Genomic DNA, 22,286 nt, shown 5'->3' on the forward strand with positions numbered 1-22,286 from the left:
GTATACAAGTGTAAATATATTTCTTCAATATCTATAAACACCGAAATTGCACAACATTCTATTTTGTAATCTTGTTCAGTTCAATCAAAACCAAGTGTCAGGTTAAAGCGGTTTGAAAATACCTTGAAACTATAGTGGTTTTTCTGGTTAGTGTAGCTACAGACTAAACTATGAACAAATATTACTGATCTGCTAATTACTAAAATTCCCCTACCATTAATATATTTTCGTGTCTGTCACGCCTGAAGATTGCATACTCCTTGAGAACCGGGAGAAAGAGGGGCATCATGGCGTAGTGGAAAGAGCACAGGCCTGGAACTCAAAGACCTAGGTTCTAATCTCAGCTCTGTTTAATTGCTTGCTGTGTGACCTTGGGTTTCTCTGTGTCTCCGTTACCAATCAATCAATCAATCAATCAATCGTATTTATTGAGCGCTTACTATGTGCAGAGCACTGTACTAAGCGCTTGGGAAGTACAAATTGGCATCACATAGAGACAGTCCCTACCCAACAGTGGGCTCACAGTCTAAAAGGGGGAGACAGAGAACAGAACCAAACATACCAACAAAATAAAATAAGTAGGATAGAAATGTACAAGTAAAATAAATAAATAAATAAATAAATAGAGTAATAAATATGTACAACCATATATACATATATACAGGTGCTGTGGGGAAGGGAAGGAGGTAAGACGGGGGGATGGAGAGGGGGACGAGGGGGAGAGGAAAGAAGGGGCTCAGTCTGGGAAGGCCTCCTGGAGAAGGTGAGCTCTCAGCAGGGCCTTGAAGGGAGGAAGAGAGCTAGCTTGGCGGATGGGCAGAGGGAGGGCATTCCAGGCCCGGGGGATGACGTGGGCCGGGGGTCGATGGTGGGACAGGCGAGAGCGAGGTACAGTGAGGAGATTAGTGGTGGAGGAGCGGAGGGTGCGGGCTGGGCAGTAGAAGGAGAGAAGGGAGGTGAGGTAGGAGGGGGCGAGGTGATGGACAGCCTTGAAGCCCAGGGTGAGGAGTTTCTGCCTGATGCGCAGATTGATCGGTAGCCATTGGAGGTTTTGAGTTACCATCTGTTAAATGGGAATTAAATCCTTCTCCCTCCAATTTAGACTGAGTCCCACGTGAGACGGGAACTGTGTCAAACCTGAAACACTTGTATCTATCCCAGTGATTAAAACAGTGCTTGACACATAGTAAATATTTAACAAATTGCACAAAAAGGAGGCCTAAAGTGCTCCCCAAGTGGCATCTACCAGTGCACTGGCCATCCTGACCCTCATCTCTTCTAGTAATGCTCTCCTCCCCCAAAACAGGGTGCAGGCTACCTTCAGTCCACTTCCTCCTGCCGTGCCCCTCTCCCTTCCCAATGCCTAGATCAACTACTCTGGACTGTTTTTGAAGAGGATACGTTCTAAGAAAGGTAGATTTTGGTGCCTCTGTAGCCTAATGCACAACTCCTTGGCTCTGGGCACCCCAGATCACACCTCCTGAGGCAGCACTAGCCACTGGAGTCATTGAGCCTGGTCCCCCACAATTTATCACATGATCATCCAGGCTTGGAGGACCCACAGTTTGTCTAGGGAGGGATCATCTCCAAATCTGAGCCAGATTTACTGAACTCACAGCCGACACAATAGCCAGGGGATGGCAGTGACAGACGGGTGAGCTCAAAATAGGGCCATGGAGAAGGGGAGGACAGAGTTTTAAAACCTGGCCTGAGGGAGGCTCGCAACCCATCTTCCTAAATCCACCTTCCCCTCAACCCCAGGACAGTTGCAGAAGTGGGAGAAGACCTGTTAACTGAACAGATGACTGCCACAAGCCCAGGGGTTCTGGTTTCTCTTGGGACAGGAAGGTCAGGTTTTAGAAGAACAAAGTCTAAGGAACTCAACCACCAATACCTTATCTGCCTTCGGACTCAAACTTATGATTTCAGTACACAGGAAAACACATTAATTAATGCCATCTGGGGACTCACAATTGGAAATCAATAGCATCCTGCAGATTTATATGCCTCATGAAATATAACATCTATTGACTTATCTTGCATTTGATACTTTATGATAACTGCTTTAATAAAAAAACGTTTTTTATGAATCTATCAGTTGTGCACATTAGCAAGTGTATAGCGAGGGAAAAAAATATGGCATAGCTAAAAAATATCAGGAAGTTGGCCAGAAAAAATGTGAACAGAAAATACACTTATCACTTACAATCTTAACAATTCTGAGATTTAGGCTCCTCAAGTGCTTAGTACAACACTGCACACAGTAAGAACTCAATAAATACGATTGAATGAATGAACAACAGTAAAAGGCATTAGAAGTCCATGGGGCTGTGCTAGGTTCTGAAAACTAAAAAGATTTTATTGTGTGTAATATCAAGCAGTGGGAAGATGGTATACTTCAAACCTTCAAAAAAGTTTTAGAAACATTGTTCTTCCTTTCTGTCTCTGTGTCATGGCCTGGCTGCCCCTTGGGAAGAGAATTTAAGCAGACACTAATTGTATTTGACAGCAGCAATTACATGCAAGGCTGGAGATTAGAAACCCGTTAATTGTGTATGCCATAATGGCTTCCATCCTCTCCTTTACTATCTAAGGCTATTTCCAGAAAAGTCAATGGTAAATCAGCTTTAACCTGAATGCAAGTGGTCCAAACCCCGGAAAGAGATGGGTATGTAAGGGGATTACAGACAGAAGCAAAACGCAGAGCTTTCTTGGACAGGCTGGCTCATGAAGCATAAAACAGAACAAACGATATGCAGTTATACAGTTATTTGCCCTCTGAACATTCTACTTTACAAGATGGAAAAGTTAACTTCACACAGTGAACCGTTAGATACTTTCAGAATAAAGGGAACAGACATTTTTTCTTACAAAACCCCCATCAGAATGTGAGATGCTTAAGGGACATACACTAAATTATTCAGGGTTTTCCAACACAAAGTTCTAGGAGTCTTGAGAACCATCTGTGTTTCACAGTGCTCCTGCGTACCAATTATTTCTAACAAATTTTTAAAAACGAAGTGGGTAAGGAATAGAAAATTCCCATTATTTTCTGTCATTTAAAACACCCTCATGTAGTCCTCTCCAACTATGAGCTGGCTTGACTTCGCTCGCTGCAGACACGACTGCCAGTGGATGACAGTGATGTGGTGGGGACTCAAAATGGGGAAGAGGAGAAGGAGAGGACAGAGTTTCAAAACCCTTGCCTGAGGGAGGCTTGCTTTCCCCATCGCCCTTCCGCTCAGTCCTAGGGCAGTCCACCAACTTTATTAATATCTACCAAACCCATCCTTTTTAAATAATCCTTTTTCAATAATTCTTGGCTCAAAGAAGCTGCTCTTTGCAGTGGGTAAGCATGAATCAGCAACTGGAATATTTTCAAAGAATCTCTGAAAAATCTATTCGACTGGAAGACTCAGCATTCTAGAAACTTTGCCTGGAGCCTCCACTATATAATGTGGTGTCTGATTACAGTGATAGTTGAATTCTCACACAGCCCAACCTTCTAAAATAACCATAAAATTCATCTAAATCTACCACACCTGATAAAGAAAATTATAAAAAGCTGCCAACATACATACACGCTGGGAAACACCATATAATGCAGCCTATGGAGAGACTTAATTCAACTTTGAATTCTAAATGAAAATTTGGCTAATAGTACAATAACATTTTTTTAGATTGTGAGCCCGAGAGCACCACTTGTGTACTCTTTGCCAATACTTAACACAGTGCTCTGCACACAGTAAGCGCAAAATAGCATTATTACTAAGATTAAGAATTGTGACCAAAAAACCCTACTCTGTGTACGTCTTCCAAAATCTCAAAAATCGAGCATATATGGATGCCTAAGGTAATGAAAACTATATATAATTTAAACAATATTGTTAATTTTGCGGAATGCGATTTTACAAGCAACTGCATTGTGAGAATCAATAGCATAATATTAAAATTCTGTACTTCTGCAAAGAGTTGGACTTGAGTATATATTTAAACTGTATTATTTTAGTTGGATTATTTCTCTGCAGACAGCAACATGGCCTAGTGGAAAGAGCACGGGCCTTAGTTGTAATTCCAGCTCTGCCACATGTCTGCTGTGTGACCTTGGGCAAGTCACTTAAGTTCTCTGTGCCTCGGTTACCCCATTGGTAAAATGGGGATTAAATCCTACTCCCTCTCCTTAGACTGCAAGCCCAATGTGGGACAGAGACTGTGTCCCACCTGATTAACCTGTACCTACCCCAGGGCTTGGCACATAGAAAGCACTTAACAAATACCTTAATTATTTTTAATTCACAGCGCTCAAAATTTTCCCCTGAGAATTTTCTGAATCAACCCAAAATATTGATTCTTTTAAAGGTTTTTATTCATTCTGCTAAAGACCTATATCCACCTTCTCCCTTCTTCCAAATGAATCACTGAAATATAATTTTCACTCCAGTGCACTTTGCCCAGCTCAGTGTCTAAATCTCATGCCAGATTTTATTAAATTAAGAGAATCCCAAAACCTTTCTTTATAAGCAGTTACAAAGGCAGTTTCTTCATTTTATCCTCTGTTATTCCATAAAGAAATCAACTACTATGTGAGGTTAATGGGAGAGGAAGGCTGGGGGCACAACTGAACCTACATATTTGTCATTACTGTGCCTATCTTTTCCCTCTCCATACCTGTTTCAGGGCTAACAAGTACTACACGAGAAGCAGTTTGGTTTTATGGAAAAAGGGAGCCTGGGAGTCAGAGGACCTGCCACTCACCTGCTGTTTGATCTTGGGCAGGTCACTTAACTTCTCTGTACCTTAGTTCCCTCAACTGCAAACTGGGGATTCAATACCTGCTTTCCCTCCTTATTAGACGATGAGCCTTATGTGGGACCTGATCATCTTGTATCCATTCTAGCACTTAATACAGTGCTTGGCACCTAGTAAGCACTTAAATACCACTATTATCATCATTAAATTACTTATTTTAGAGTTGAATCAAGGCTGCAAGAAGAGGTGGTATTATTATGCAGTGGAAAAAAAAGTCCAAAAGGACGGCAGTATGAGAGATGCCAAAAACGATCCCTAAATTGCATAATCAGCTCCTGAATTGACTGACAATAGGGGGCTAGGTGACAGAAAAGGGCAGATTAAGAAGAAGCCTGCAGATCACCCTCTCTTCCTTCTCCCAATGGAAGCGGGAACTAGTAGAAACTGCTGCTCTCTGTAGGGCTGTTGAATGTTGGTGGGCTGTACCTGTTGTGATCCCTGGACTCTGCACTGACCTGCTGAACTGATGAAAAGCCTAAAAACAGCTCTCTATCCATAACGGCTCCCTCCAGACTATAAGCTCACTTAGTGAGTTTAGTATAGTGGCAGGGAATCTATTTATTGTTGCATTGTACTCCCCCAAGCACTCAGTACAGTGCTCTGCACACAGTAATCGCTCATTAAATACAACTGAATGAATGAACTTACACTACCTCTTCCTGTTTTTATTTTATCGTGTTATTTTGTTACTTCAATTTTTCCTTTCTCCCCTTTTATTTTCCGATTGGAAACCCTTGGGAGGGTCAGGGACCATGCCTAATTTTTCCTCCATTATGCTTTTACCCTTCACTTACAGTACTTTGCACACAGTTTGTACTGACTTTGATACTCACCCCACTCCCACAGCACTTACGGACATATCCTTAATACTCGGCTGCTTCCCCTATCTATATTTTAATTTAATTTAATTTCTGTTTTCCTCATTAGATTGGAAAATCCTAGAGGCCAGGGACTGAGTTTTCCTACTCTGTCCCTTAAGTGCTTAGTGCAGCCCTCTGAACAAAGTAAAGCACACAATAAATGGCACTGATTGATTGCCTTAGCAATCAAATAACAAGGTATGATTCTTAAGAGTAAGAGAACTAGTGACCCTGTGAAATACCTTTCCTTTTTGAATATTTTTGTACTATGATTTTGTTTTATTAAATGAAAGGAAAGACAATGCTTTGCAGGGAATTAGCTGAATTGCTCTTTATTTACATTTAGTGAGAGCAACAGTCAGCAAAAAACCCAAGAATTCCTTTAAAATGTGCAAATCTCTGTAGCCACATTTACTGCACATCTAATTTATGCAAATAAGATGTATTGATATAGATGCAATTATTTTCTAGGAAAAAAAGCATCACAACCAATCTCAAAAACCCCCTTATACAAAAGCCTTCCTGATATTACCCAACAACAATCAATCAATCAATGGTACTTATTGAGCGCTTACTATGTGCAGAGCATTGTAATAAGAGCTTGGGAGAGTACAATACAACAGAATTAGCAGATATGTTCCCTACCCAAAATGTGTTTACAGTCTAGAGATACTGAACTAAAACAGGAGCGCATTTGCTGAATTCATCCAAATGCTGAATTATCCATAAAGTGCTGAACATCTATATTAAATTGCTCCATTTAATAGCTCTTTCACAGAAGGGAGTTACAAAATTAAGCAATATGGTATTCAGTTCTCATACTCAACATCAATATCCTGAATGCATAATGTAAATTGACAAAAGCAATGATGAACACATAATTTAGATATAACAGCCATGCTTTGAAAACATAATCAATGGGCAAACATATCAAAATACACTGCCATTTTTTTTAAATAACAAAAACATAAAGACCTGATCAGCAATCGAACCTACATATGCCTCTTTAAGAGTTTATAGTTTGTGCTCCATGCAGTCAGATATAGTTCTACCTATCTTAAACCATTTCTATTTACAGCCCATGGAAAATTCCACACGTTCAATAGAATTTGCACTATACAACTTTACTGTCCTTTTTTCCCCACCATACTTATAATCAGTTATAACCATTAAACTTTTCCATTCCACAAAAGCAGAGGCTGAAAGTCTGTACAACTGTAGCAGAGAGTTTTGTGTCCCTCAAGGGAAAGAAACAGTGTTTAACCTCCATCTGGGTATTTATTCATTCATTCATTCAATCAATCGTATTTATTGAGCACTTACTGTGTGCAGAGCATACTGTATTAAGCACTTGGGAGAGTACAATACAACAATAAAGAGACACATTCCCTGCCCACAATGGACTTACAGTCTAGAGCGGGGGAAACAGACATTAATATAAATTACAGAAATGCATATAAATGCCATGGGGTTGGGATGGGGGAAGAACATCATCATCATTATTATTATTATTAGGGCCATCCAAACTATATAAAAATATGCTAGACTGTTTTCAACACCAACTCTTCAAAAACTCGTTTTCCACTGCGTATCTTCACATGAATGTTGCCTATTATTGGATCTTCAGAGTTAACTTTTTCACATTCGAATAACCGTACGTAGTTTCAAGCTCACTCACTGATTACCTCCATGATATCACTAAAATCCATCCTTTCCTCTCTACCCAAACTGCTCCCACATTAATCCAAGAATTTATCCTATTCTCCTTGATTACTGTATCAGCCTCCTTGCTTACCTCTCTGCCTCCTGTCTCTTGCCCCTCCAGTCAATAGTTTACTCTGCTGCCCCAATTATTTTTCTACAAAAACACTCAGTCCATGTTTCCCCACTCCTCGGGAACCTACAGTGGTTGCCCATCAAACAGAATCTCTTTACCATCAGTTTTAAAGCACTCAATCACCTTGCTCCCTCCTACCTCACATCTCATTCTTCTCCACCCAGACACACACTTCGCTCCTCTACTGCCAACCCATTCACTGTACCTCAATCTCGTCTAGGTTGCTACAGAGTTAAACTGTACATTTTCATATGTCATACTCATATTACAGAAATACACTGTGCTATACAAAGGAAGAAAAAAACTTGAGCAATAAAATCAATAGGAATCTAAATAAATCAATTTCTTTCCTCTTCTTTGGGAGAAACCAACCTTCCTCATTTCTTCCGAGATAGGTGATTAATAAGATCAAATTTTAGGAAGTCAGACATGGAAAACAACAAAAAGATCAGGGATTCGGAAAAAAAAAAACAAGGGAGGGCCAGGGGAAGAACAAATTTTATCTGGTGCCTTGAACCTTCAGGTTTACCACTCTTTCATATTTCAAATTCAAGCTTCTGTGAAATGCCTGCTAAATTTGACTTTATTGTACTTCAATCAATTGCTTGAATGAAGACTGTCATAAATAAAGCACAAGATCATAAATTTCTACAGAGACACAAAATCAAAGATAACAGAAAAACCTCAACTGAATGCAAAAAAAGGGGGAAGGAATAATAATACGATGGCATTTATAAAGCGCTTACTATGTGCAAAGCACTGTACTAAGCACTGGGGAGGTTACAAGGTGATCAGGTTGTCCCATGGGGGGGCTCACAGTCTTAATCCCCATTTTACAGATGCGGTAACTGAGGCCCAGAGAAGTGAAGTGACTTGCCCAAAGTCACACAGCTGACAGTTGGTGGAGCCGGGATTTGAACCCACGACCTCTGACTACAAAGCCCGAGCTCTTGCCACTGTGCCACGCTGCTTCTCAAATAATCAGGAAATTGGAATTCCTAAATAAAATGGATCCTGAATAATGTCCAGGTCTATTCTGAAGGGATTTAATGTTTGTTGCCCTGCACTGATATTGAGATTATTACCAAAGAGCCCAAATCATATATTTCTACATTGGTGTTTTCATTTTATGCTTTGTTGTAAATTATGAAGTAGTGGGGAAAGACAGCCTAGGATTTGCCTGGAAAGGAATAAAAAGAGCAAACTATCTAGAATAAGACTGCCTACTGAGGACTATTTAAATATTATTCTGCAAGAAACAATGTCTGACCAACACAAAACGGAAACATTCTTTAGATAGTTCCATCTCAAATTACATAATCATGACAGACAACTGCCAAATTCTACATATAAATAATTGAAGAAATTGGTTACATATTACAATGAAGCAGAGGCAGACAGTCCATTCTGATACTTCAATGCTTCTTTTGTTCTTTCCTTCAACAAATCCAACAAATTAAATATTTATCTTGTTGCTCAGTAAAATAAATCTAATAGATAATCTGCTTAATATATAAATACATAAAAATATGAATGGAACTTGTTTTTAAAAGCACATAAGGACTTAAAACTAAAGCTATAAACAATTAAAACTGCAAATTATTGAAGATGACCAGCACAAATTGATAACCATTCTTCCTCCAATAAATTAAAATCAAGCAACTAAACACAAAACCCCAAAATGCACGTGCATATGGTCTGTTGTAATACTTTGATTCTCTCTGGATCATAAATTCTACAGACGTTTCATCAGGGATAGAAAGATTAGATACCTTTCTACAACTTGAGGCTGACATGCAAAACACATGACTGAGAAAATTACACTTCTTTCAACGTTGGTTGCATTTTCACCTTAAAAGAAACAAATCAACTTATTACATATTTAAATCTTATGCTTCCAAAGACATCATGAGTAATATTTGTTAATCAGTCTTAAAACAATTCATGTAAAAGGGCTTATAATTTCATATTAATCAGGAGGACTGGTAGAAACTGGTATAAATCCACCAGTTTGATTCTGTAAGTTTATTTATATTTCCTTATTAAAAATATTTCCTTATTTATATTTTAGAACAGATCAAAAGTATCTGGGCACCTAAGGTTGTTTTTAAAGGAAAATCCTATGTAAATCCAAGATGACATTATTTAGTATCATGGGCTAGAATATGTCAGTGTGCTCATAGCGTCTAGTTCAGTGCCATGTATCTTTAGGCATTCAAAACATTATAAATTAGTTTAATTGAATCTCAAAGGACCAATTAAAAAGGCTCATCATTACCTCTACAAGCCAATCTTATGAAATCTGTGTTCTCTACCACCCACTGAATGCCCTACTAAAATCACATCTCCTCCAGGAAACCTTCCTTGATTATGCTTACTCTAACCCCTACCTTGTTTTCCTTCTTTAGGGCCTCATCCACGTTCCTAGGCACTTGGGTATTCACCCCACCCAGCCGGTATTTATGCACATATCCTTATACCAGGTTGCTTCCTTTACCTGCAATTTATTTTAATGTCTGGCTCCCCTGCTAGACGGTAAGCTCCCTGAAGGCAGAGACTGTGTCTATCAAGTGAATACCAGAAGCACTTAGTACAGTGCTCTGCACAAAATAATCACCCAATAAATACCGCTGATTGATTAATTTTAATCATAAACCACATCTAAAGCAAGACAAATAAGACTGTTTTTCTGCTTGAAAGATACAAAGGTATAATGGAAAGAACTACTTTAACAGGTGACTTCAAATGGGTAAATAGTTTAGTTTAATAAACTTGTTTATTCCCAATAAGAAATAGTACCTCTAGTAGCCTGTATGTCTCAAAGTGCCGCCCAAAATTACTACCAGAGAGTAACGAGTGAATTGGGATAATCTTGGTAATTAAGCACTTCAAGTAAAATGACTACTAAAGACACTAATACTGGCAGAATGTGTCTGTACCCACTTAAAATTCATAGTTTTCTTTTTACACAAAACAAGAATTAGCATGAGTAGAATTTTAAAATTGAACAAAACTATTTTCCTTTATCAGGAATTCCGCTTCCTTTTAAATCTAGCAGAATGAATGCCTCAAAACATTTTCGGTGATCACAAACCTCAAGAACAAATAGAAAACATCATTTCTCTGTCCTGCTACAGTTTCTAATTAACTAAGTGGGTCTCCTAATAGTCAATTCCATCCATTGAGAAATGCAGAAAGAAATGGTTCTGGATTGTCAAATGTAGGATGAAGAGCTATGAGACCAACTGAAAAGAGATCCGGAGGATATCTTGCTTTATAACAGCAAATCGAAGTTAAAATGCTATAATGAAGCTTCAAAGTTGGTCCTAATGGCTTAGTAGAAAGAACATGGGTCCGGGAGTAAGAAGACCTGGGTTCAAGTCCCTGTTCTGCCACTTCGACTGCAAGCACTGTTTCATTTGATTATCTTCATCATCATCATCAATCGTATTTATTGAGCGCTTACTGTGTGCAGAGCACTGTACTAAGCACTTGGGAAGTACAAATTGGCAACATATAGAGATAGTCCCTGCCCAACAGTGGGTTCACAGTCTAAAAGGTGGGAGATAGAGAACAAAACCAAACATACTAACAAAATAAAATACATAGAATAGATATGTACAAGTAAAATAAATAAATAAATAGAGAATAAATAAATAGATCTTATCTTGTATCTACACCAGTGCTTAATTCCTAGTAAATGCTTAATACATGCCGTTATTATTACTACTAAAGCAGAACAGAATATTAACTGTAGTACCAGAAGGATCATAAAGGAGGCTGTCAAACATAAGCCAACCTCTCAAAATATGCACCATTTGGTATTTGATGGGTGCACAGTGCTGTAACAACAATATCATCCTCATCATCTATGGAATTCACATTACACTGCTGTAACTGTTCTCTCCCACCCACCAAACCTGATATCCACAGATGGCTGAAATTGGGAAATGATATACTCACACGCCATTCTAGATTCAAATAGTTGAAATTAGACATGACAGACCCGATAATTTATGGATGTACACTAAAACTAAAATACGAGTTAACTAGTTTGGAGGCATTTCACATGATACCTCAGTTCGCTGCTGTAAATGAGGAGTTAAATTGCAGCATTTATGATCGGTTTTAATAAAAACCACTGTGATTCTATTGGTATCTTCATGTTGAAAGGACTAGTCAGGTCATGAGATGTTAATGGAAAATTAATTTATTACTGAAGTAAATTCCACTTACACATCAATAAAATATAACACTATTTGGTACTGAACTAAATTTGATTTTCAAGTTGATGTTTACAGAATCTTATTTAATTCAAAGAGCTATGTGAAAAACTCAAAACCCATAATAGTCTAGAAAAGGAGGTGAAAAATTTGTCATCCATGGTATCCTGATACAGAGTTTAGACATTACATGGGAATCACAAAAAGACCCTTACCCTAGGTTAAATAATTGTAGCAATGTCAAAATGCTGCATTTTCATGGTTTCATTGATTTAAACTCTATGATCCAATTCATTATTTTTAAATACAGAAAGTTCTCATTGGAAGATTTTTACCTAAACATGATATTAAAAGACAGATCACAAATGGGGACTCGTTTTTTTCCACTGGTTAGCATTTCTGAAGGAGTGAAATAAAGAATACCCAAAACAAATGTATGGAATAAATATGAAATCATAATGAATATATCAAGTGAAAACCTATTTGCCTATTCATAATGAACCTGCCCAAAACATTCTACTCTTCTTAACTGCAACCTAACTTAACAAAACAACTGTAGGGTAATATCACAAAAACTAGAGCATTACATGTCACAGTTCTTAGCTACATTCTAGTTACCAACTATATTTTGAAACCATAAAATGTATTCTTCAGGTGAATAAATTATCTTTAAATATTGTTCTTGATTCTATTCTCTTATAATGCCTAAGGAATGAACTCCCTTTTTTTTCCACAAATACATTTGAGGTGCTAAACTTACTTCTGTTGTTGATACATGGTTCTAATACAGGACATAGTTTAATCTACAGTCACAGAATAACTCCTATACTTATATAAAAAAACACCTCACTTCAGTGTACATGCAAGGATACAGACCTGCTCAGTTTTGAATACATCTTACAAATATTATTCATACTTTGGTGAGTTGTTAAAAAATATACCTCTTATTTCACTGCCTTGTTTGACCCAATTGAAACTAAACTGGGAGGAAGAAGTGTGGCTTTTCTCTAGCTGCTGCTCTATTATTTGCAAGCTCACCACTAAGAACTCCTCATGGGTTGTGATTATGTCTACCAACTTTATTGCACTGTTCTCTCCAAAGTTCTTAGTACAGTGCTCTGCACAGAGTATACGTTCAATAAATACCACTGATTGATAAATTAGATAATACAAACAAAAGCAACCTCACCTTCTAAATCTCACAAGCTAAACCTAAAATGCAATATGTTGGCTTGAAACCCTGAAGGATAATTCATATCAGTTTTTAAAAAATCAAAATTCTCAGGCCCTCACATCTGAAATATCCACCTTGCTTAGTTTTAATAAATGCATTTCTAACTCAGGGTATATGAGCTTTTTAAATATCTTTTTAAAAATACCCTTTTAAAATAATTTAAAATGTAACCTACCCGACAGACTTATTTTGCTCCTTTCTATAAATTCAACTAAACAAGGCTCAATATACGACTGTAAAATATTACCTAAGCATGATAGAGTTTGACCGCATCTACAGCGAAATACAGTAACAGTAGTGACAGAAGCTGCTCTGCCCGTATTAGGGCACACTGCCCCTGCAGTCGATTGAAATGAAATGTGACCTGATTTTTCTAACCTACCCATCCGTTCAAGCAAAGGAATTTTGGCCTTTCAAATCTCCTTGTTTCCTAACCAAAATTCTTATACTCTAGAAACATCGTTGTTTTCAAGATCCTATGGATTCTACAATATACGATGCCACTAGCTAGTAAATTTTCAGTGTAATTTAAATATCCTACCCCTCATTCTGCTCGTCCTGCACAATTTTAAAATTAAATATTTTGCTAACTTTCATGTGCCTGTAGGAAAACGATAGAAACAAAACTGAAATCAATCCAGATAAAAATTCAATTAATCCACTTACCAAGAGGAACTTGTTCAAAACTGGGCTTACAGCTCCTTAATAACCGTGAGAACATGTGATACGGAAGAACTTGATGAATTAGCAATGTGCTATGCTATTATTAAATGGAATATTAAAATATTAAATTGAATAGAAAAATCTGCATTAATTTCTTGCCAATAAAGGGTTATTTGATGGGGCTTCCACTGGAGCAGGGATTGCGGTCCAAGATGTGAAGGGGAGAAAACAAGCGCATACACACACATTTACACTCACTCCAGCTGGCAAGAGAGGCGGGAGACAAGCCACTCAGTGGAACCCATCCTCAAAGCTTGATCCAGTTTTGAACTCAAGGGTCATTGTTGCTGCGACTGCCAAAGGATGCTCTCTATGGTTTCTGGCATGTAGGGTGACCCACGGAAACCAATCAATCCAACAATCAAGCAATGGTATTTATTGAACATTTACTGGTGCACAGCACTGTTCGATGAACTTGTGAGGGTACAGAGGTTGTAGACACGTTCCCTGTCCACAATGAGCTTGTCGTCTAGAGAAATGACACAGAAGAGCTCCCAGAAATGGAAGCAAGTGGGGTCTTTAACCCTGAGCTGGAGAAAGAGGTCAGAGTGGTAACAGAGGTCGGGGTGAGTGGATGCCTTCACCGGCATCCCTAACCTCCTACTCCCCTGCTGGGGCCAGCTGGCTTAGGGGGGCTGTACAGAACTTTCCAGAGGGTCACAGGCGACCTTCAGGTTGCTAATATGTAGCCCTGAGGGGACCAATGAAAGTGAACACGAATTTGGGAAAGTGGCCCTTTAAGACAAGGCTAGAGGAAGGGGAATTAGCCTAAAGGAAAGAGGGTGATGTGGAACAAAAATATTTTGGAATACAGGATAAGAGGTGATGAGTTTAAATTACAGAAGAAACATGGAAAGTTAGAATTCCCCTAAATAAAATAGATGGAAGCCACAGAAACAAATCATCAACAGAGGTTTTTTTCTTTTTGGTTTGATGTTTTTGGTTTTTTTTAACTAAAGCAAAACAAAACAAAAAAACACCAATTATCTCTAAGGCAATTTAGGAGCAGTCCAGGCTGGAAGCAAGGAGATGAATTAGATTGGCCTCTCAGGTCCCTTGCAGCCATCAGATACCAGAAAAGTTGTCACCCTGATTAAAGTAAAAATCACAAACATCAATTCGTCTAAGGTTCCTGACAACTTCTAATTTTGACTTTTGTTGATTCTCACAGTTTAAAATGTAAAGGAAAAAGGTCGTAGCTTGGTGCAAAGCCCTTAATTCAATGTTATGTACCCAATGGGTAATTAATGTTTCAACATTATTGAGAAAATAAGAGACATGAACAAAAGAAATTAAGCCCAACCCACCTAATTGAATAGTTTTAAAATACTCATTCCCATAGCAATTGAATACTTCAAAGAACAAATACATTCAGTATATAAAGCTGTTGGCTTTAATTTCCTGAATTTTTAACATTTAAGAAAAAAGAAAACTAGATTCATTTTCATGGTGGAAACCACTGCAGAGGATTAGCCCCGGATCATCCTGGGACCAAATGTCCTTTGTGAAATCTTTTTGCATTGGAGAGGAAGCGGAAAGAAGGCAACACAGAACCCAAAACCTGCTCTGAGTGAACGCTATATATTCACTCAGAGAAGCAGCGTGGCCCAGTGGATAGAGCATGGGCGCCTGGGATTCAGGAGGACCTGGGTTCTAATCCTGGCTCTGCCACTTGTTTGCTTGGTGACCCTGGGCAAATCACTTCACTTCTCTGTGCCTCCGTTTCCTAATCTGTAAAATGGGGATGAAGACTGTGAGCCCCTTGTGAGACAGGAACTGTGTTTGATCCTTTTACCTAGTATCTACCCCAGTGCTTAGTACAGTGCCTGGCACTTAGTAAGTGTGTAACAAATACCATAATAATTAATAGTACTATATATAGTTATTAATCATAGCTATTTATCTTGATTTCTCTACTTGTAAATATTTGTTTGTCTAGTTCCCCAATTATAAAGCAAATTTCTTTCAAGTAGGGAAATGTCCCTTTTTCATTTCATACTTTCCAAGTGCCTTTGTACAGTGCATTGCACTAAGTGGGCCCTCAAAGTATTAATACCACTGTCTGCTAGACTGAGAGCTCCTTGAAAGCAGAGATTGTGCGCCTAGTCTAATGTACTCTCTCAAGCACTTAATACAGTGGTTTGCACAGAGTAAGTGCTCAATAAATACCAATACTTACTATGACAAGCATAACTTCTGGTGCTAAGAGAGCAGACCTGGGCTGGATGGAGGGAGGGGCATATAGAACAGAGCACCCAGCAGTTCCACTGGATCTCCTAGATTAAGTCCAGGATGGTGTCAGACCACAGGAACAAAGATTTTATGTTCTCAATCCAGGGTTTTGAGGTACCAAACTACTGAGGTAGCAGGCGCTTCCACCCTTTTATCAACCCCCCTCCTTCTTTTCTTCCCACTGCCACCCAGAGACACAAAATGCAGTTTTACTTAGGGGCACCAGAGTGCTTGTTCCACCCCTACATTTAAAAACCTTCAGTTTCCCAAGAACAAAATAAAGTGTAGTATTTTAATTTTAATGCACTGAGCTCCCCCTTGTGGTTGCAAAAGAAATGTAAAAGTGGGATGACGGAAAGGAAAGAAACTGAAAAAGAAAAACTATAGAAGAGACATTAACAATACCAGAAAGGTTCTTGCAACCTGTTCACTTTTACAGAGTGCAAGACCAAAGATATCAATCAATCAATCAATCGTATTTATTGAGCGCTTACTGTGTGCAGAGCACTGTACTAAGCGCTTGGGAAGTACAAGTTGGCAACATATAGAGACAGTCCCTACCCAACAGTGGGCTCACAGTCTATAAGATATCCTATACAGGATATATTTTTACTAGTACATATCTATTCTATTTATTTTATTTTGTTAGTATGTTTGGTTTTGTTCTCTGTCTCCCCCTTCTAGACTGTGAGCCCACTGTTGGGTAGGGACTGTCTCTAGATATTGCCAACTTGTACTTCCCAAGCGCTTAGTACAGTGCTCTGCACACAGTAAATGCTCAATAAATACGATTGATTGATTGATACAGTCTCTTTGTTTAAATCAGGATTATTAACTTAAATGATAGCAATCCAAAAAACATATAAAAGAAAATACTCAGTTTAGAGTAATCAAGGTATTTGTTGAGCGCTTACTATGTGCCAAGCACTGCTCTAAGCACTGGGGTAGATACAAGGTAATGAGGTTGTCCCACGTGAGGCTCACAGTCTTAATCCCCATGTTTCATATGAGGTAACTGAGGCACAGAGAAGTTAAATAGTTTGCCCAAGGTCATGCAGAAGACAAGTGGCAGAGCCGGGATTGGAATCCACGTCCTCTGACTCCCAAGCCCGGGCTCTTTCCACTGAGCCATGCTAGAGAAATTTCTCCTTCTCTCTAAAAAAACAGCCCCATCTGTTTGCCTATTAAACAGAAGTTTATTGGGGTTATTAAATATCGACTAACGTGTGCAGTGAAATCTCAGCTAAGAATGCTAATATGCAGTCCCAAGTGAACACAATGTATTGAGACCTTCAGGGATGGGTAAAGATAAATGGGATTAATCCTACAGCCTTAGCCTTCTTAATAATTTTGCTCTATTGCCATCTGAACTCAGAACTCACAAGCTGAGTGGTGTATTGAAAAGGAGATGGAGATGACTAAAGATTATAAAGGGAATGGAAGCAAGTGAAAATGTCTAGTTACTTGCAGTGTTCAGAAAACAATCTTATTTTTCTTTATCTGTTACCCAAAACAAGGGAAAAAACTAAAAGAAAGTCATGAACCTTCTACTAGAAGTACTGGGGCAGTACACCAGTAGGTGGTTAACATGCTCAAAGAATGACCAACATCAAGTTTCCAAAGAAGACATATCACTGAGATGAATGGGAAAAAATTCAGTTTTAAAACTAAGTATCTTCAAGGGTGTTAAAATGCTTTGCTGCAAACTTATACTCTCTCCTTGAAGGTCATTATATTTTAATTTAGCTACATCTTTCTTAATTATTTTCTAACCATCCGCTTAAAGGATGGGATACTGTATAATAGATTCACAAGACCGGTGAATTTTGATAAAGGAGATTTCTATAGTCATATTACAATAACAGTAAGTTCATTTGTTAAACACTATGTGCCATACACTGTATTAGGCACTGGGGTAGGTAGATGATAATCAGATTGGACACAGCCCCAAACATACATGGAGCTCATAGCCTAAGTAGGAGGGAGTAGGATTTAATCCCCATTTTATAGATGAAGGAACAAAGAAGTTAACTGATTTGCCCAAGATCACACGGCAGGCAATTCGTGGAGCCGTGATTAAAGCCCAGGAACAATGACTCCCAAACCTGTGTTCTTTCCTCTAGACCATGCTGCTTCTCAATCATATACACTTTAAGTACACTTTAAAAAGCATAGAAGTGAGAATTATAGAGTCCACAGTTTTGATTGTGGATTTGTACAGGGCAGAAGCCTCAGCTATCTAAATAATTTTGAAGGGTGCCCAACACAGACTCCTCTATTGGTAGGGATAGAGAAATGCTTCTGACGCGTAGTCTGATTATCAAAGAGGGACCTTTTCTCTTGTTCCCTATGTAGACATAAATTGTCCTTATTTAAACTCTCTCAGATTGTGCAAATCTGAGATTTGCACAATCTCAGATTGTGAGTGTGGTCTGGTTCTTTGATGGAAATGAGTTGCATTAATACTGAGTGATAGTGTTTCTGCCAAGTGAATCATACAATATCATGACGTCTTGATTCAGTACAGTGATAATGAAGTGTTAAAAATGTCATACTTCTTAACGCTTCCTGCAAGGGATGTTTATATATTAATGCTACAAACTTGATGGATAATTTGTAAGTGACATTTACATCTAGGACTCTTACCTGAGGGTTCCAGTTTGGGTCCAGTTTTCTCACTGCAGCAACATACTCTTGCATGGCTTGCTTGGGGCTTGCTTCTCCCAGAGCTTTCCACGCTTCCCTGGAGTTCAGAAGAAAAAGCCAACATACGATCTTTTGAGTAGCAATACAATAAGCCTGTTTATTAATAATAATAATAAGAAGAAGAATTATGGCATTTGTTAAGTGCTTATTATGTGCAAGATACTGTACTAAGCCCAGGGTTAAATACAAGCAAATTGGGTTGGACACAGTCCCTGCCCCACATGGGGCTCACAATCTTAATCCTCACTTTACAGATGAGGTAACTTAGGCACAGAGAAGTAAAGTGACTTGCCCAAGGTCACACAGCAGACAAGTGGCAGAGCCGGGATTAGAATCCATGACCTTCTGACTGGCAGGCTCATGCTCCATCCACTAGGCCATGCAACTTCTTATGTTTATTCCCTTTTCCCAATAAAACATCCACATCTCCTTTACATTAGGTTTACATAAACACTTAGGTCTGCCGGGACACAAATATTTATTGCCCATTTTGGACAGAACACAATGGCAGGATTAGGGAAAGTTCTTCTGACTAAGTGCATCTGTTTGGCTACAGCACAACCCAGTGTGGGAAGAAAGGGCTGTGCGAATGCATGCGGCTTTGGACAAGAGTGAGCCTATAAAGTGAGTTTTCCTTCACTCAGGTTCTGCAAGAAAGTGACCCTCATGTTACAGGAGAACAGGTTGTATATTTTATCTTGATGCAAGATATAGAATTCCAGGGACCTTTATTTATTCAAGTTGACACTGCTGCATCTCAGTTGAGCTAGGGATAAAAAAAAGTCCTCCATTCGTTTAACGTACACTGAAGTATATCCAGTCCAGTAGGTTACCAGAGTAAACAGCATAGTTTAAGAATGTCTTAGGTAAGAGCGGATTCTTTTAATCTCTCTACCTACTGCTTGGTTGTCATCATCACAATTGAACGGAGGGAGGGATGGAGGGAGAGAGATTAACTAAAGAACACACTAATCTTCTTACTAATTCCCAACAGCTTACAAGATTTCTAACAGATGACTAGAAATCCAAAGATTTGCCTTACCATTTCTGTTTCCCCTCGAAATCAAAGAAGCCTGGTTTGGGAACATTGCAATTTCCAACTTTGACCTAAAGAGAAAAAAGTGAAACTTAGAAAGTGAATAAATGCGGTACATACAGGTGAAGGTTAAAAGTTCCTTTTTTAAAAAAAATTTGCTGCATTTCTTTCCATGGTTTCTGGTATAGGAAACCTTGATCATCAGCCTTGCATTCCTCTCCAAAACAGAATACTTAAGATGACCATGAAGTTCATAAAGGGCAAAGAGAAAGCACTTAGAACAGTGCTTTGCACATAGTAAGTGCTTAATAAATGCTAAAAAAAAAGAGAGCGATACAACCCATTTTTAAGATTTCATCATCAATGGTATTTACTGAGTGCTTACTGTGTGCACAACACTGTCCTAAGCACTTGGGACAATGAAGTTAATAGACACATACCCTATCCACAATGAGCCTGCAGTTTAGATGGGGTGAGACAGTAATATAAATGTACAATTTTTAATATAAAATGTATAGATATGTAAGTGCTATGGAGCTGAGGGTGGGGATTTCTCTTGAAAAATTAAATATTCTTCTATTCCACAAAAGTCCTCACTTATTAGTCTTTTTCATCCTTAAAAGATCTATTAATAAACTTCACCAAAATGAAACAGAAAAGTATTCTAAGTGAGCGTCTCCCTGAAGATGCAGGTTTAAAACCCTCATGTTACACTAGTCATATTTATTACAGCAAGGTAGCTATTTTCCCTAAGATTAAATAACATTTTGATGAACAGTCTATTCACACTATTCAGGAGGAAAAATAAAAAATGCTTAATGTTACCGCAAATGCACTTAGGCATTTCTGAATTTCAATTAGTTAAAAAGCTATTCTGCATCACTCAAAAATGACCATAACACAAATTTTGCTTCCCAGCTAAAGTACCCTCCCACACCCAAAGCCACCTCAAGCGGTATTGCCTTTTTAAATACATGTGATTCTCTTGAAAGCAATTGTTCAAATAAGTTTCATTAAAGTAGAACTGTCTCAGAAAAAAAAAACCCACCCTTGGAAGAATTCTGAAATCTAAAAATGTTCTGGAGGAATTCTGGACGGCTTCGAAGTATGTTTCCAAATTGACGCCTTCCAACTGAGTGGAATTTATCAACCTGCATGAGTCTATTTCACACTATTTGACTTCCACAAGTGTAGCCATTTAAACTGTTTGATTGAGTGTAGCTCAGTGGAAAGAGCATGGGCTTTGGAGTCAGAGGTCATGGGTTCAAATCCCAGCTCCGGCAAGTGTCAGCTGTGTGACTTTGGGCAAGTCATTTAACTTCTCTGTGCCTCAGTTCCCTCATCTGTAAAATGGGGATTAAGACTGTGAGCCCCACGTGGGACAACCTGATCACCCTGTATCCCCCCCAGTGCTTAGAACAGTGCTTTGCACATAGTAAGCACTTAGATACCATTATTATTATTATTATCAAAAGTGACTTATTAGTCACAAAATCATAAATCATACTTAAGTTTTTCTGTTTATAAAGAACTTATTCTGACTGCAGCTAAATCCTACCTCAGAAATGAATTTGTCTATTAGATGCACTGGGATCCATATCACTCCGCCAGTTAAGTGTGCCCTAGCCCTTTGTCAATCAATCGTATTTATTGAGCGCTTACTGTGTGCACAGCACTGTACTAAGCGCTTTGTCAATCCACATCATTTAGTATATGCTGACTTTGTTGTACTGTACTCTCCCGAGTGCTTAGTACAATCCTCTGCACATAGTAAGTGCTCAATAAATACCACTTATTCATATATACTGGCAATTACATCTGGGAAGCAGCATGACCTAAAGAGCCTGGGCGTCATGCCCTGTGTTTTAATCTGAGCTCTTCCGCTTTCCTGCTGTGTGATCTTGGGCAAGTCACTTAACTTCTCTGTGCCTCAGTTACCTCATCGGCAAAAGAGGGATTCAATGCCTGTTCTCTGTCCTACTTAAACTGTGAGCTCCATGTGGGACCTGATCACCCAGTGCTTAGTTTGGTGCTCAACAAATACCATGATTATTATTACACCTATTGTACCAAACTTCTAACCCAAGATAGTTCAGTTAGATTAGATATGGATCTAAGGGGCAGGGAAATGACAAGTAGAAAAATACCACAAGTATTGTATCTTCTAAACTTGTTTACAAGACTAATTTCTTCAAGTGGAAAATCTGCCAATTTCATAGTATATTACAAATTGACTATGAGCCCCCACACACACTGGCCTGAATTCTTCAAACTACCAGTGCGCTGTCATACAAGTCACTGTCAAGTTGCAAATGCTTCTGTACAAAATGGTGATAATATTCAAAATGGAAATACCCAAGGTTAAGGACTTTTTCCAATAAACCAGAACCATCAAAGCCATTCTTTCGGAGAAGCCATTCGGAGAAGCAGCGTGGCTCAGTGGAAAGAGCCTGGGCTTTGGAGTCAGAGGTCATGGGTTCAAATCCCGGCTCCGCCAACTGTCAGCTGTGTGACTTTGGGCAAGTCACTTCATTTCTCTGGGCCTCAGTTACCTCATCTGTAAAATGGGGATTAAGACTGTGAACCCCCCCGTGGGACAACCTCGTCACCTTGTAACATCCCCAGC

General features: G+C 38.8%; 1 protein-coding gene across 1 annotated transcript in view; it reads right to left on the reverse strand.

Moving 5' to 3' along the window:
• Positions 1-22,286, reverse strand: part of ACBD6 (acyl-CoA binding domain containing 6) — a 115,433-nt gene that overhangs the window by 88,257 nt on the left and 4,890 nt on the right. The window contains exons 2-3 of the mRNA XM_038758597.1: positions 19,667-19,731; positions 18,565-18,661 (exon numbers count right to left, since the gene is read on the reverse strand). Coding sequence (XP_038614525.1) covers positions 18,565-18,661; positions 19,667-19,731 — 162 coding nt within the window. The remainder of the gene's footprint in view (positions 1-18,564; positions 18,662-19,666; positions 19,732-22,286) is intronic.

The sequence above is a fragment of the Tachyglossus aculeatus genome, chromosome 16, assembly GCF_015852505.1.
Source record: "Tachyglossus aculeatus isolate mTacAcu1 chromosome 16, mTacAcu1.pri, whole genome shotgun sequence".
NCBI lineage: Eukaryota > Metazoa > Chordata > Mammalia > Monotremata > Tachyglossidae > Tachyglossus > Tachyglossus aculeatus.